This window comes from Alexandromys fortis, unplaced genomic scaffold (genome assembly GCF_014885135.2).
Source record: "Alexandromys fortis isolate MF-2015 unplaced genomic scaffold, M_Fortis_MF-2015_v1.1 scaffold_31, whole genome shotgun sequence".
Classification (NCBI taxonomy): Eukaryota; Metazoa; Chordata; class Mammalia; order Rodentia; family Cricetidae; genus Alexandromys; species Alexandromys fortis.
In genome coordinates this window covers 11,814,960-11,828,840 of record NW_026067974.1, presented here as the reverse complement: position 1 = coordinate 11,828,840, position 13,881 = coordinate 11,814,960, and the positions used below count along the sequence as shown (strand labels likewise).

Sequence of the window (13,881 nt, the reverse complement as noted above, 5' to 3'; positions counted from 1 at the left end):
GTGGGGACCTATCCTGAATGGAATGGTTTTCCTATCTTTTTTCCCCCAGTGGGGTCATTATTACTATATAAACTACTGTTTTTATATGTTTGTATCTTACATATAAAAGTGTTTGCCAAACATAAGAGTTTTCTTTAGAGTCTGTAAAATCTTTTAATAATAAAACCATGTAGCCTCTGAACAGACATAATTTGCTTCCTCTTCTGACGCTGCTGTCCCTTTGATATCTATCTTTTGTCTTGCTGCACTGACTGAGACTAAGCATAATACACAACAAGAGTGGAGGTTGTGGGGACCTTTGTCTCATTTCAGCTTTAAGGGGAGATGTTCCCAATACAATGACAGTTGGGAGAGTTTAGGGCCCCACTCTCATATTTTACCACAATATCATAGAATATCAGAGTAAACCTTAACAAAGAAGCTTTAGGGTTAAATTCTATCATATGTCAACTGGACTTAATAAATATATACAGAATATCCCACTCCACATGTAAGAAATACACATTCTTTTCATTAGTACCTGGAATCTTTCCAAACATTTGTCACATCATAGGCCACAAAGCAATCTTCACAGATTCAAAAAGAAGACAAATCCTTGTATCCTTCAATTGTGCTGTGGAATAAAGGTAGAAACCAATAGCAAGAGCATGCACAGAAACTTCATGAATAATTAGACACTGAAGTGTTTTTGAGTGAACAGTTGGGTCATTGAAGTAATAGGGAAGAAATCAAAATTTCTTAGACTCAAATGAGAATCAATGTATGGGATATCAGCTCTTCTGGGGAACATTTAAGGCATTCCCAAATTGCAGCTACAAGTGTTCCCACACACAAAGCCTCAAAGAAGTCTTAAATAAACAACTTAATGATGCACCTTTATAAGCTAGGAATACAACAAGCAGCTATCTAAAACTTAGTATTTGGAAACAATAACAAAAAGTAGGGCAGAGATTAATGAGCTGGAGACTAAAAGAACAATCAACCAACAAAGAGTTGATTCTTTGCATAGATTATCTAGATTGACAAACCTGTGTCCCAATTAATCAAAATGAAGAATGTGAATATCAAAATTATTAAGATTGTAAAATAGGGGGAGAAGTTACAGTAGACTACAGTGGAATTCAGATTATTAGTATTACAGCAAAAATTGGTTTTCCCCAAAGCTGGAAAGCTTAGGCTTAATGAATATAAAGACAGCACAGTCCAAAAATTAATCACGAGACAGATGCAGAAATTAAAGATATTCTCACAAAAAAAGCCAGCACATAGGCACTGCTGAATGTCATCAAGTTCCAGGAACTACCTAGTAGCAATGTTTTTGAAACTCTTTTATGAACTAAAAATGAAGGAACAGTACCAAATTCATCCCCACGAAACCAGTATTATCCCGACACCAAACACAGAGAGGAACAATGTAAAAGAAAATGATAGACCTATTTTCCAAGAACATAAACAGAATGTTTTGACCCTAATGCCCTCTTACCCTGCATTCTGAACTCTAGAATATGCTGTAAATGTCATATATCAAGAATAAGCAAGTTTGGCATGGCATGGTGGCACATGCCTTTATTCCCAGTACTTGAGAGGCAGAAGCATGTGGATAATAGTGAATTCTAAGTCAGCCTGGTCTGCATAGTAAGCTCCTGTCTCAAAAACAACAACATCATTAATAACAATAACAACCAAGACCAAGTAGATTTCATCCAAGGAATGCAAGATTGGTTCTAATGCAAATAAGTAAGTGTAATTCATCATATGACTAGTCTTAAGGTTAGAAATCTCATGATAATTTAGAAAAGGTACAGAAAAGGCATTGGATAAAGTTCAAAATGTTTTAATGGTAGAAAACCTAGAGGAATAGGAGTAGATGGGCCCTATTTCAAAATAATAAAGGCTATATGAGAAAAATGCAGTTAATATTATATTAGATAATGCAAACTGGAAACACCCTTCCTTATTTTTTTCTCCTTCCCTCTCTCCTACCTTACCTCACTCCCTCATTCTTTCCCTTCTCCCTCCCTTTTTTCCTTATTTTTTCTTCACACCCACAATCTCAACAGGAAGACCTATCTGACCAATGCTGTGGTACTTTTTTTTGCCTTCTGCTCATCCATCACAGTCACTGTTTTTGTTCATACCTTGATGCATGTCCCAATTGCATACCTGACATCACACTCAATGTTGACTCACAAAAACATCCCATGAGGCTCTGGAGGAAATGTGCTCTTCTATAGGTAAGGAGAAGAGGGGAGTAGTGACTGGTATATCAGTTCCCACCCAAACAAAGTATGAGGTCATTGTGAAGATAAACGAGGAAAGAAGAGTTTAGACAGTGAGTAGTGGGTTTGAACTTTCATTGCTGTTTTTCTACAAGCAGTTATCACTCATCTCCTTTTTTATTTTATCAAACTTAGTGGAATAAAATTATCAATGATTGGTAAGTTTTTTTTTTTTTTAAATTTAATAGCCATTGAAACAATTTAGTGTTGCTTGCATGTGCTGGAGAGTGAGACCATGTACTGGAGCATGAGTAAGTTCTAAGCACCCTCATCCCTAAACTAAAAACAACTTTCCCTTTTGTCAAGATCTGTCTAAGATCAAGCCAGACAAAACCCCAGCAAGGTGGGGGAAGGATTCATGGTATTTCCTCTTAAGGGAGGGTTTCAAGTTATCCAACTGTGAACTTAGTAAGTACCATGGCCTATCTTATACAGTTTGTTCACCTAGATATAGTTAATGAGCTAAGAAACTACATCCAATTCCTTGAGATTAACCTCAGTCTTTGCATTTCTAAGCCGTAACAGCAGAAATGCAGTGTTTTGTTTAGATCATTGACATCGGGTCCATCTCCTCTGTTTGCCATAGACACATTAACAGTGTCACCTTTGTACCACCAGTCAGTTTCATTTGTGTCCATTTGAAGCTATTGAATGCTTTTGTGGCTTTTCTTGGTCAAGAGAATGGCAAACTATTTTCACAGGTCACCTCAGGTCAGTTACAGGAAGAGCTGAAGTAGTAGCACTGCTATGTTTATACTGATCCTACTAACAATAATGAAGATGTGTTGCTACATAAATACTCATCAACTGTAAATGGATGAAAAAAGCACAATAGAAAGACCAGTGCTGTGTGATTCCACTGACATGAGATTTCTGCAAGTCAGAGTCAGGGAAGAAAGAAGCCAAAGTTTTTTTTTTTTCTTCCAGGAGTTGGTAACCATTGCCTGTTAACTTCCATTTGTTCCAGAAATGATGGATGATATTCAGTTCAGTGTGTGTGTGTGTGTGTGTGTGTGTGTGTGTGTGTGTGTGTGTGTGTGTGGTGTTTTAGTGCATGTTTGCTACAGTATTGTCCTCTGAGCTAAACAAGTGACATCTTGAAGTTGTGGCCCTTTGTAAGAGATGATTCCTCCAGGACTTGATAACTGTTTACATCCCTCACAGGGAGGTGGGAGGACCAGGAGTCCCTACCTGAGTATCCAGCTATTCCTTACCTTCAGTTGCGTCCAACTCTGCTCTTACTGGGGGAGATCATAGGGAGGGTCCAGAGAAGACTAGGGATGGGTCTCTGTGCAGTTATGGGAAAGCTCTCATCCATACTAGTAAAGACATTACAGTGTAGCCTTTTAAGGCAGAGCACACCCAAGTTCCTTTAAGCAGCCTCTCATCTATGCTTTGTAAAAAGGACCAATAAATTCATTCATTCCTCAAAATCAACCTTGGTGGAATTCTGCTTTGGTTTTTGGGTGGGACCTTAGGAGGAATAAATGCCAGTTACTCCAAGAGGAAGATGGGCATGAAGAGGCTTCTTATGGAATTGGTTAGCCATTTGGGCAAAGAACAGCTCTTGCCTGGACTGCTGAATTAGACATGCAGGATCCACAGAGAAATGATTGCTAAACTTACCTAAAGGTGAGATGATCTTTCTGGGTTCCTGCTTCATGAAAGAGTCTGCAAGACATTCTGCAGGATATAGAAGAAATTGCCAATATAGGCAGTCTTTGAAATTTCCTGCTTCATGGAAAAGTCTGCTGGGTACTATGGGCCTGTAGGCTGAAGATCGATGCCCCAATGGTACAGAAGACTTTGGGTGACTGTCCATGTAAAGAGATGTCTCTGTCAATTCTAGTGTTTTGGAGTTGCTTACAATGCACTTTCTGTCTACTATGGTAATAGTATATCCTCCTGGAGTGTTTGTTGGAGTTGAAGAATAGATAGATAGTTATAGTTTTCCATAGTTATGGTAAAAGATAAAGTAGATATAAACATTGTAAATGTAATTCTTTCTCAAATTTTACTATGTTAAAGACTACCTTTTTGTTTAAAGAGAAAAGGGGAAATGGTATGGGAGGTCATTCTGTCTATGAGTTTCTTTTCTTGGTTAATGAATAAAGTAACTTCCATGGCCTATTGATAGGGCAGAATTTAGGTAGGCAGAGAAGACAGAACTGAATGCTGGGAAAAAGAAGGGCAGATTCAAGAGACGCCATGGAGCTGCTGTAGGAGTTAGACATGCTGGAACTTTAGCTGGTAAGCCACTGCCACGTGGCAATACAAAGATTAATAAAAATGGGTTAAATTAAGATGTAAAAGTTATGCAATAAGAAACTATAGCTAATGGGCCAAACAGTGTTGTAATCAATATAGTTTCTGTATGGTTATTTTTCGGTTCTGTGTGATTGGGATAAACAAGCAGGCCTTACTCCTACAGGTTTTTGGGTGGAACCTTAGAAGTAATAGATGTTATTTATGTCTCCTGTTGGAAAGCAATTTTAACAACTGTGTGGTAGAGAGAGAGAGAGAGAGAGAGAGAGAGAGAGAGAGAGAGAGAAACATCATTATATTACACAATAAAAAGTCTTTTGAGCATGTAAATCTAATAAGAAATGATTTATCAAAGTGTAATGACGACAGACAATATGCAATAAATAACATTCCAGAATGTATTAAGTTTCCATACATTTTTGATAAGTTTATTTAAAGTATTTTTCTCGGTTGTTCAGAGGGAAAGATGAAGATAGAATATCTGGGCTCAGAAGAGAGGCTGAGGACTGGGCTCTGTATAGGGAGAAAAACACAGTAGGAGTGAGCGGACCGGTATTCCATCAAGGTGACTGATAGGCTACCAAAGTGCTCATAGCCTCAGAGGATGATGAGAACTTCTGCCCACATGGCAAGACTAGTGTGGCACAAGGACAGTTGTTTGGGCATTGTTCAGTTGGAAAGTTGATGCGCAATAGGCCTGGCAGTAGCTGGAGACACAGCAGCAGGACTAGGGTCCCCAGGTGGTCTCATGAATTGGTTTACATCAGGTGGTCTAGCAGGAGGTGGTTTCACAGCAGGTTGGACAGCAGCAGGGCTCACAGCAGCAGGGCTGGCAGCAGCAGGGCTCGCAGCAGCAGGGTTGGCAGTAGCAGATTTCACAACAGATGGGTTGGCAGCAGGGTGGACAGCAGCAGCTGGTCACACAGGTGGGCTTACAACAGATGGTCTTGCAGCAGGTGGTTTTACAGCAGCTGGGCTGGCAGCAGGGTGGACAGCAGCAGCTGGTCACAGAGGTTGGCTTACAGCAGGTGGTCTTGCAGCAGGTGGTTTCACAGCAGCTGGGCTGGCAGCAGGGTGGACAACAGCAGCTGGTCACACTGGTTGGCTTACAGCAGGTGGTCTTGCAGCAGGTGGTTTTACAGCAGCTGGGCTGGCAGCAGGGTGGACAGCAGCAGCTGGTCACACAGGTGGGCTTACAACAGGTGGTCTTGCAGCAGGTGGTTTCACAGCAGCTGGGTTTGCAGCAGGGTGTACAACAGCAGCTAGTCACACATTCTGGCTTCCAGCAGGCAGTAGTGCAGCAGGAAGGCTGGCAGCAAGGGGAGCAGCTGGAGTTGGCCATAGTGTCAGGAGTGATTGGACAGTTCCTGTCAACAGGTGTGTTTTCTACAATATGGTGAGTCTTGCATTCTGAACCTTTTATATGTCAGGCTGTCAAGGCCTGAACCAATCAGTGAACTTTTCCTTGATGCTGTTTACACCATTTTCCATATTCACTTATGTTTCATAAGGAAGTGCTTCTCAATGCTATGCAACATTGGAAAGTTTAATCTGATTCTTCCTCCTAATTAACTCATAGGAACACGTTCAATAAAGGAAGGGTATGATACAGCCAGTTTCACTGTACCCTTGGTCATCATCTGGTCCTCTCATAGCTCTTGCTGTCTTTGGTGAGTTAGAGTGTCTGTCTACATCTTGTCTGTCCTTTTCAGGCAGATTTTTTTTTGTGCCACCAGCTCGCAAGAAAATTACATAGAGACTAGTTATTAATTGTGAAAGCTTGACCTTACCTTAGGCTGGTTTATAACTGGCTCCTGTAACTCAGATTAACCTTTCCCCATTCCTCTACATGCTGTCACGCTGCTCATGGCTTTTCCTTCTTCTCCCGCATGTTCTGCTTCCTCAGCATCTTGAAGGTGACACTTACTTTCTTCTTCCCTGAGACATCTCTGTCCCCAGAAGTACTGTATAACCTCTTCCTGCTTTGCTACTGACCATTCAGTTCTTTATTCAACCAACCACAGTTGACACAAATTTACATAGTGTAAAGGAATATCCCACAACAATCCTTAGCTTATGAAGTATCTACACAATGGTGCTATGTTCACAGTGATGGGCTGGTTGGGTCTCTGTTCAAAACACACCAAATCCTCACTTCAGATTTGCCTACACATCTCTTTCCCTACCAGCTCTTCCACCTGTGTATCACAGAGGCGCTTGTGGTAAAGATACTTGATTTGCATTTCTCTGATGACTAAGGATGTTGAGCATTTCTTTAAGTGTCTTTCAGCCATTTTAGATTCCTCTATTGAGGGTTCACTGTTTAGGTCTGTACTCCATTTTTTATTGGATTATTTGTTCTTTTGATGACCAATTTCTTGAGTTCTTTGTATATTTTGGAGATCAGACCTCTGTCTGATGTAGGGTTACTGAAGATCTTTTCCCATATGGTAGGCTTTTGTTTTGTCTTGTTAACCATGTCTTTACAGAAGCTTGAGAAATGCAAATCAAAACAACTCTGAGATTCCATCTTACACCTGTAAGAATTGTCAAGATCAAAAACCCGATGACCACTTATGTTGGAGATGTTGTGAGGTAAAAGGAACACTCCTGCATTGCTGGTGGGAATGCAAGCTGGTACAACCCCTTTGGATGTCAGTGTGGTAATTTCTCAGAAAATTAGGAAACAACCATCCTCCAGACCCAGAAATACCAAAGGGTATATATCCAAAGGGTGCTCAATCATATCAGAAGGAAATGTGTTCAACTGTGTTCATAGAAGCTTTGTTTGTCATAGCCAGAACCTGGAAACAACCTAAATGCCCCTCGACCGAAGAATGGATAAGGAAAATGTGGTATATTTACACAATGGAGTACTACACAGCAGGAAAAATAACAACATCTTGAATTTTGTAGGCAAATGGATGGACCTAGAAAACATTGTTTTGAGTGAGGTAGCCCAGATACAGAAAGATAATTATCACATGTACTCACTCTTAAGTGGTTTTTAAACATAAAGCGAAGAAAACCAGCCCACAAATCACAATCCCAGACAACCTAAACAATAAAGAGGACCCTAAGAGAGACATGGGAAGTAAAAGTAAATTGGGAGCATGGGGACCTTGGGAGAGGATTAAAGGGGAGTGGAGAGGCAGGGAGGGGAGCAAAGAAAAATGTAGAGCTCAATAAAAATCAATTAAAAATCATTTAGAAGTCTTAAACGTTTTGAAAGGAATAAATAATGTTACAATGGACAGACATCTCAAATCAGGTAAGAAATAAAAATTCATCCCTTGTTTCAGTGACCCTCTCATTCTTTTTCAAGAACTTTACTTTTCAGCCAATTTTGCCACCTTTCATTTCATTGCCTCTTTGCAAATGAAAATTACAATTGGCTTTTTGATTCATTTTATGATTGTGGAATCTTTCACTGTAAGATGTATTCTTTCTTTTTCTCATTGGTCTGTTTTCTCCCCATGAATGAATTTCACACAATCTCCATGTCGATTTTCTTTCTTAAAAAAAAGATGCAGCATTTTTGTATTTTTGAAACTTAAGTAAATTAAAATTAGTGATGTGTTAAAAGCTTTATATGGCACTTTCGGAAAGTAGATACAAACATTTCTTTTGGATGTGTAACTATGTGGATATTTGAGTGTACAATTTCTTTTTGAAATGTTCATTTCTTTATATATATATTTAATTAATTAATTAAGTTTTTAATCTTATCCTACATCACATCCACAGTTCTCCCTCCTAACCCTCTTCCCACCTCGCCTCACCTCCCCCCAAACTCACCTTCTATCTGCTCCTTCCAAGGGGCAAGGACTCTGATGGGGTGTCAATGAAGTCTGGCACATTAAGTTGAGGCAGGACCATGTTCATCCACTCTGCATTAAGCCTGAGCATGGCATTCCACCAGAGGGGGTTGGGCTCCAACAAGCTATGTCATGCACCAAGGATAGATCCCAGTCCTACTATCAAGGGTCCCTTAGAGATTCCAGGCTTCACCATCTCCCACATATGGCCTAGTTCAGTTCTATGGAGGCTCCACAACTGTCACGATAGAGTTTATGATTTTTCACTAACTTGGTTCAGTTGTCTCTGTAGATTTCTCCATCATGATCTTGACCTCCCTTGCTCATATATTCCCTCCTTCCTCCCTTTGACTGGATTCCCAGGGCTCAGCCTGGTGCTTGGTTGTGGATCTCTGTATCTGGTTTTAATCAGTTATTGGATGAAGGCTCTATGATGATAGTTGGGCTATTCACCCATATTATTACTGGGAAAGGCCAGTTTGGGTTCCCCATCCACTACAGCTATGAGTGTTATCTGGAGCCATCCTTGTGGATTCTTGGGAATTTCCCAGTACCAAGTTTCTCTCTAACCTCTTAGTGTCTCTATCAAGATCTCTCTTTCATTACTGTCCTACTCCATCCCTCCCCCACTTAACCATCCGGTTCCTTCATGTTCTAATATCCCCTTTCCTCCCCTTTACTGCCCCACCCCCAGTTTACCCAGAAGATCTCATCTATTTCCCCTTCCCAGGGCAATATATGTGTCCCTCTTAGGGTCCTTCTTGTTACCTAGTTTCACTAGAGCTTCAGATTTTTGTCTGGTTTTCCTTTGCTTTACATCTAATATACACTTATGAGTGAATACATACTGTGTTTGTCTTTCTAAGTCTGGGTAACACACTCAGGATGTTTTTTTTCTAATTCCACTCATTTGCCTGCAAATTTCATGATGTTATTATTTTGCCAGTGAGTAATACTCCATTGTGTAAATGTACCACATTTTCTTTATTCATTCTTCGGTTGATGGGCATCTACGTTGTTTTCAGGTTTTGGCTATTATGAATAATGCTGCTATGAACATTTTTTTTTGGTTTTTCGAGACAGGGTTTCTCTGTGGCTTTGGAGTATGTCCTGGAACTAGCTCTGTAGACCATACTGGTCTCGAACTCACAGAGATCCACCTGCCTCTGCCTCCCGAGTGCTGGGATTAAAGGCGTGCGCCACCATCGCCTGGCTTGCTATGAACATTTTTGAGGAAGTCTCTTTGAGGTGTGATTGTGTACCCTTTGGGTATATTCCCAAGACTGATATCTCTGGGTCTTGAGGTAGATTGATTCCCAATTTTCTGAGAAACCGCCACACTGATTTCCAAAGTGGCAGTACAATTTTGCTCTCCAAACAGCAGTGGAGGTGTGTTCCCCTGACTTCACAACCTTTCCAACATAAGCTGTCCTCAGTATTTTTGATCTTAGCCATTCTGGCAGGTGTAAGATGGTATCTCAGAGTCATTTTGGTTTGTGTTTCCCTGATGATTAAGGATGTTGAGCAAATCTCTAAATGTCTTTTGGCAATTTGGGATTTTTTCTGATGAGAGCTCTCTGTTTAGCTCCACTCTGCCCTACCAGGTAAAATGGATAAATTTCTAGGAATATAGGACCTACCTAAAATAAATTCAGAAAAGACCCATAATGAACATGAGATTGATGTATTAATCAAAGATCTACTAACAAAGAAAATACCCAGAAAGCAGTCACTGCCGAATTGTATCATTTTTTTAGGGAAGGACATAATAACAATGTTTTCAAACTCTTTTATGGACTAAGAGGGGAAGGAACAGTCCCAAATTCAAACCACGAAGGCAGTATTGTCTTGATACCAAAACCAGAGAGATACAATAAAAAATGATAAACCTATTTTACAAGAACATAAACAGAATATTCCAACCCCACTACCCACACCCTTGCAAACTGAAAACTGGAATCTGCTGAAAAGAACATATACAAGAAAAACTGTTGTAGCCAGGCATGGTGGCACACACCTTTATTCTCAGTTCTTTGTAGGCAGAGAAGGATAGATCATTGCTAGTTTTAGGTCAGCCTGGCCTACATAGTGAGACCATGTCTCAAATACAACACCATAATCAATGACAATAATAATCAAGACCAAGAGCATTTCACCCAAGGAATGCAAAGTTGGTTCAACATGCAAATCAATAAATGTCATTCATCACATGACTAATCTTAAGGATAGAAATCACATGATCATACAAAAAAGTGGATATTTGGTAAAATTCGAAAGGTTTTCAGGGTAGAAGTCCTGGAAAAATTAGGAATAGATGAGCCTTACTTTAAAACAATAATTGCTATATGAGAAACATATAGCTAATGTTATATTAGATAGGAAAAACAGAAAACACCCTTCTTTCCTTCCTTCTTTCTTTTCTTTCCTTCCTTCGGTCCTTTCTTCCTTTCTTCCTTCTTTTCTTCCTTCCTTCTTTTTCTTCCTCAAACCCACACTCTCACCAGGTAGCCTTCATCAGTCTAATGCTGGGCTACTCTTTTTCCCTCTGCTCATTCATCAACGTCTTGTATTTTTCTCATCTTCATGCATACCACACTATGGGTAACTGACCCCATACTCAATGTTGACTGACAAGAAAACATCCCACGAAGCTCTGAAGGAAATTTGCTCTTTTCTAGAGGCAAGGAGAAGAGAGGAATAGTGACTGGTAAATCAGTTCCCATCCAAAGAGTCAGGTCACTGTGAAGGTAAATGGAGGAAGAAGAGTTTAAACAGTGAGTAGGAGGTTTTGAAGTTTTGCTGTTTTTCTACATGATAATTATCACTCATTTGCTTTTTTTTGCACTTATAAAACATACTGGAATAACACCGATGTGTTAGTTGGTTTTTTAATTTAATACCCATGAAACCATTTAGTGTTGCTTGCATGTGCACAATTATGGGACCATGTACTAGAGCAGGAGTGGTGTCTCAGAGCCCTGACCACTGAAGAAAATTGACTTCCTTCCTTCCCACAAGACATGCCCAAGATCCAAAGACCTGGCGGGTGGCATTGGGTCCAGTCTCTCTCTCTCTCTCTCTCTCTCTCTCTCTCTCTCTCTCTCTCTCTCTCTCTCTCTCTCTTGTACAGTACTGTTCTCAGAGCTCAAAGAACTGCCATCTTGTAGCATCCAGCTGTGTTACTTTGTAAAATATAATCCCATCAGGGCTTGGTTACTGTTTACATCCCTCACAGAGCAGTGGGCGGGTCAGGAGTCCTCAAATGAGCACCAAGCTACATCCTACCACCAGTTGCATGCAACTCTGCTCTAACTGTGGGTGGTCATGGGAAGGGTCCAGAGAAGATTAGAGATGGGACTCAATCTGTTCAGCTATGGGAAAGACCTCAACGCTGCTAGGTAAAGACATTCCAGTGTAGCTTTTTTTCAGGGAGGCACACCTATGCTTCTGTAAGCAGTCCCTCACCTGTGCTCTGTAAGGAAGCCCAGGAAACTCATTGAGTTCTCAGAGTCAACTTTTATGGAATCCATTTTGGTTTGTTGGGGGGTCTTTAAAGGGAGTAGATGCTGTTTGAGTCTACTCAGGGAAGGAATTTTCACAAGAGTGTGTGTGCTTACTGGAGAGAGAGAGAGAGAGAGAGAGAGAGAGAGAGAGAGAGAGAGAGAGAGAGATAGAGAGAGAGAGAGAGGCTGTATTACATTGCACATGAAAAAGGTTTTTGAGCACAAGAATCTATCAAGTGATTTATTAAAATGTAATAACGACAGACAATGAGGAATGAATAACAGGCAAGAATTTGTTAATTTTCCATACTTTTTTGATCATTTTATTTAAAGTGTCTTTCTTGGTTATTCACAGGGAAAGATGGAAGATCCATCTCAGAAAAGAAGATGCTGGCAGGGCTCCATGCAGAGAGAAAGGAGAGTAAGAGTGAGTGGACTTGCATTGCATCAAAGTTACTGATAGGCTTTCGAAGGGGTCATAGCCTCAGAAGACGATGGGAGTTTCTGCCCACATGGAGAGACTGGTGTGACACACGGACAGTTGTCTGGGCATTGTTCAGTTGGAAAGTTGATGATCAGTAGGCCTGGCAGCATCTGGACTCACAGTAGCAGGGCTGGAATCACCACTGGTCATATGAATTGGTTTACATCAGGTAGTCTAGCAGCAGGTGGTTTCACAGCAGGTTGGACAGCAGCAGGGCTCACAGCAGCAGGGCTCACAGCAGCAGGGCTCACAGCAGCAGGGCTCACAGCAGCAGGGCTCACAGCAGCAGGGCTGGCAGCAGCAAGGCCAGCAGTAGCAGATTTCACAGCAACTGGGTTGACAGCAGGGTGTGCAGCAACAGCTGGTCACACAGGTTGGCTTACAGCTGGTGATTTTCCAGCAGGTGTTTTCACAGCAGCTGGGCTGGCAGCATGGTGGAGAGCAGCAGCTGGCCACACAGGATGGTTTACAACAGGTGGTTGTGCAGCAGGTGGTTTTGCAACAGCTGGGTTTGCAGCAGGGCTGACAGCAGCTGGTCACACAGGTTGGCTTACAGCAGGTGGTCCTGCAGCAGGTGGTTTCACAGCAGCTGGGCTTGCAGCATGGTGTGCAGCAGGAGCTGATCACACAAGTTGGCTTATAACAGGTAGTCTCACAACAGCTGGGCTTGCAGCATGGCTGGCAGCAGCTGGTCACACAGGTGGGCTTACAGCAGGTGGTCGTGCAGCAGGAAGGCTGGCAGCAAGGCAAGCAGCAGGAGTTGGTCATGGTGTCAGGCGTGGTTGGAGGGTTCCTGTCAACAGGTGAGGTTTTTACAATATGATGGGCTGTTGCATTTTGGACCTTTTATATGTCAGTTCTTCAAGGCTTGAACCAATCAGTAAGACTTTTCCTTGATGTTGTTTACACTGTTTTTCATATTCACTTTATGTTTCATAAGGAAGTGCTGCTCAATGTTATGCATCATTGGAAAGTTTAATCTGATTCTTCTACCAGAATAACTCATAGGAACTCTTTCAATAAACAGGAGGGTATTGGTCTATCAGTCTTCTTGTATCATCGGTCATCATCTGATCATGTCATGGGAGCATCAGAGTATCTGTTTGTTTTCACATTGTCTGTTCTTAATAGTGAGAGTTTTTTGTTGGGCTGACAGTTCACGAAAACCAACATGGAGACTTACTGCTAATTATGAAAGCTTGGCCTTATCCTAGACTTGTTTCTAGCTCACTTTTATAACTTAAATTAATCCATTTCTATTAATCTATGTGCTCCCTTGTGACTCATGGTTTTTAGACTTCTGCATGTTATGCTTCCTCTGTGTCTGGCTGGCAACTCTTGTACTTCTTCTCTGGGACCATCTCTCCCCAGAAGTTCTGCCTAAACTTTTCCTGACTTGATATTCATCATTCAGATCTTTATAAACCAACTACATGTCACGTCTTCACACAGTGTAATTTAATATTCGGGAAACAATCCTGAACTTATGAAGTACTTGCACGATGATGCTATGTTCACAGGGATGGACTGAC

At 41.1% G+C, this 13,881-nt stretch overlaps 1 protein-coding gene across 1 annotated transcript; it reads right to left on the bottom strand.

The window, feature by feature from the left end:
* Positions 1–5,160: 5,160 nt before the first annotated feature.
* On the bottom strand, positions 5,161–13,117 carry LOC126510521 (keratin-associated protein 9-1-like). The gene is given in 2 exon segments (XM_050157109.1): positions 5,161–5,877; positions 12,506–13,117. Coding segments are annotated over 2 exon segments (1,173 nt in total). The 3' UTR covers positions 5,161–5,316.
* Positions 13,118–13,881: the final 764 nt, after the last annotated feature.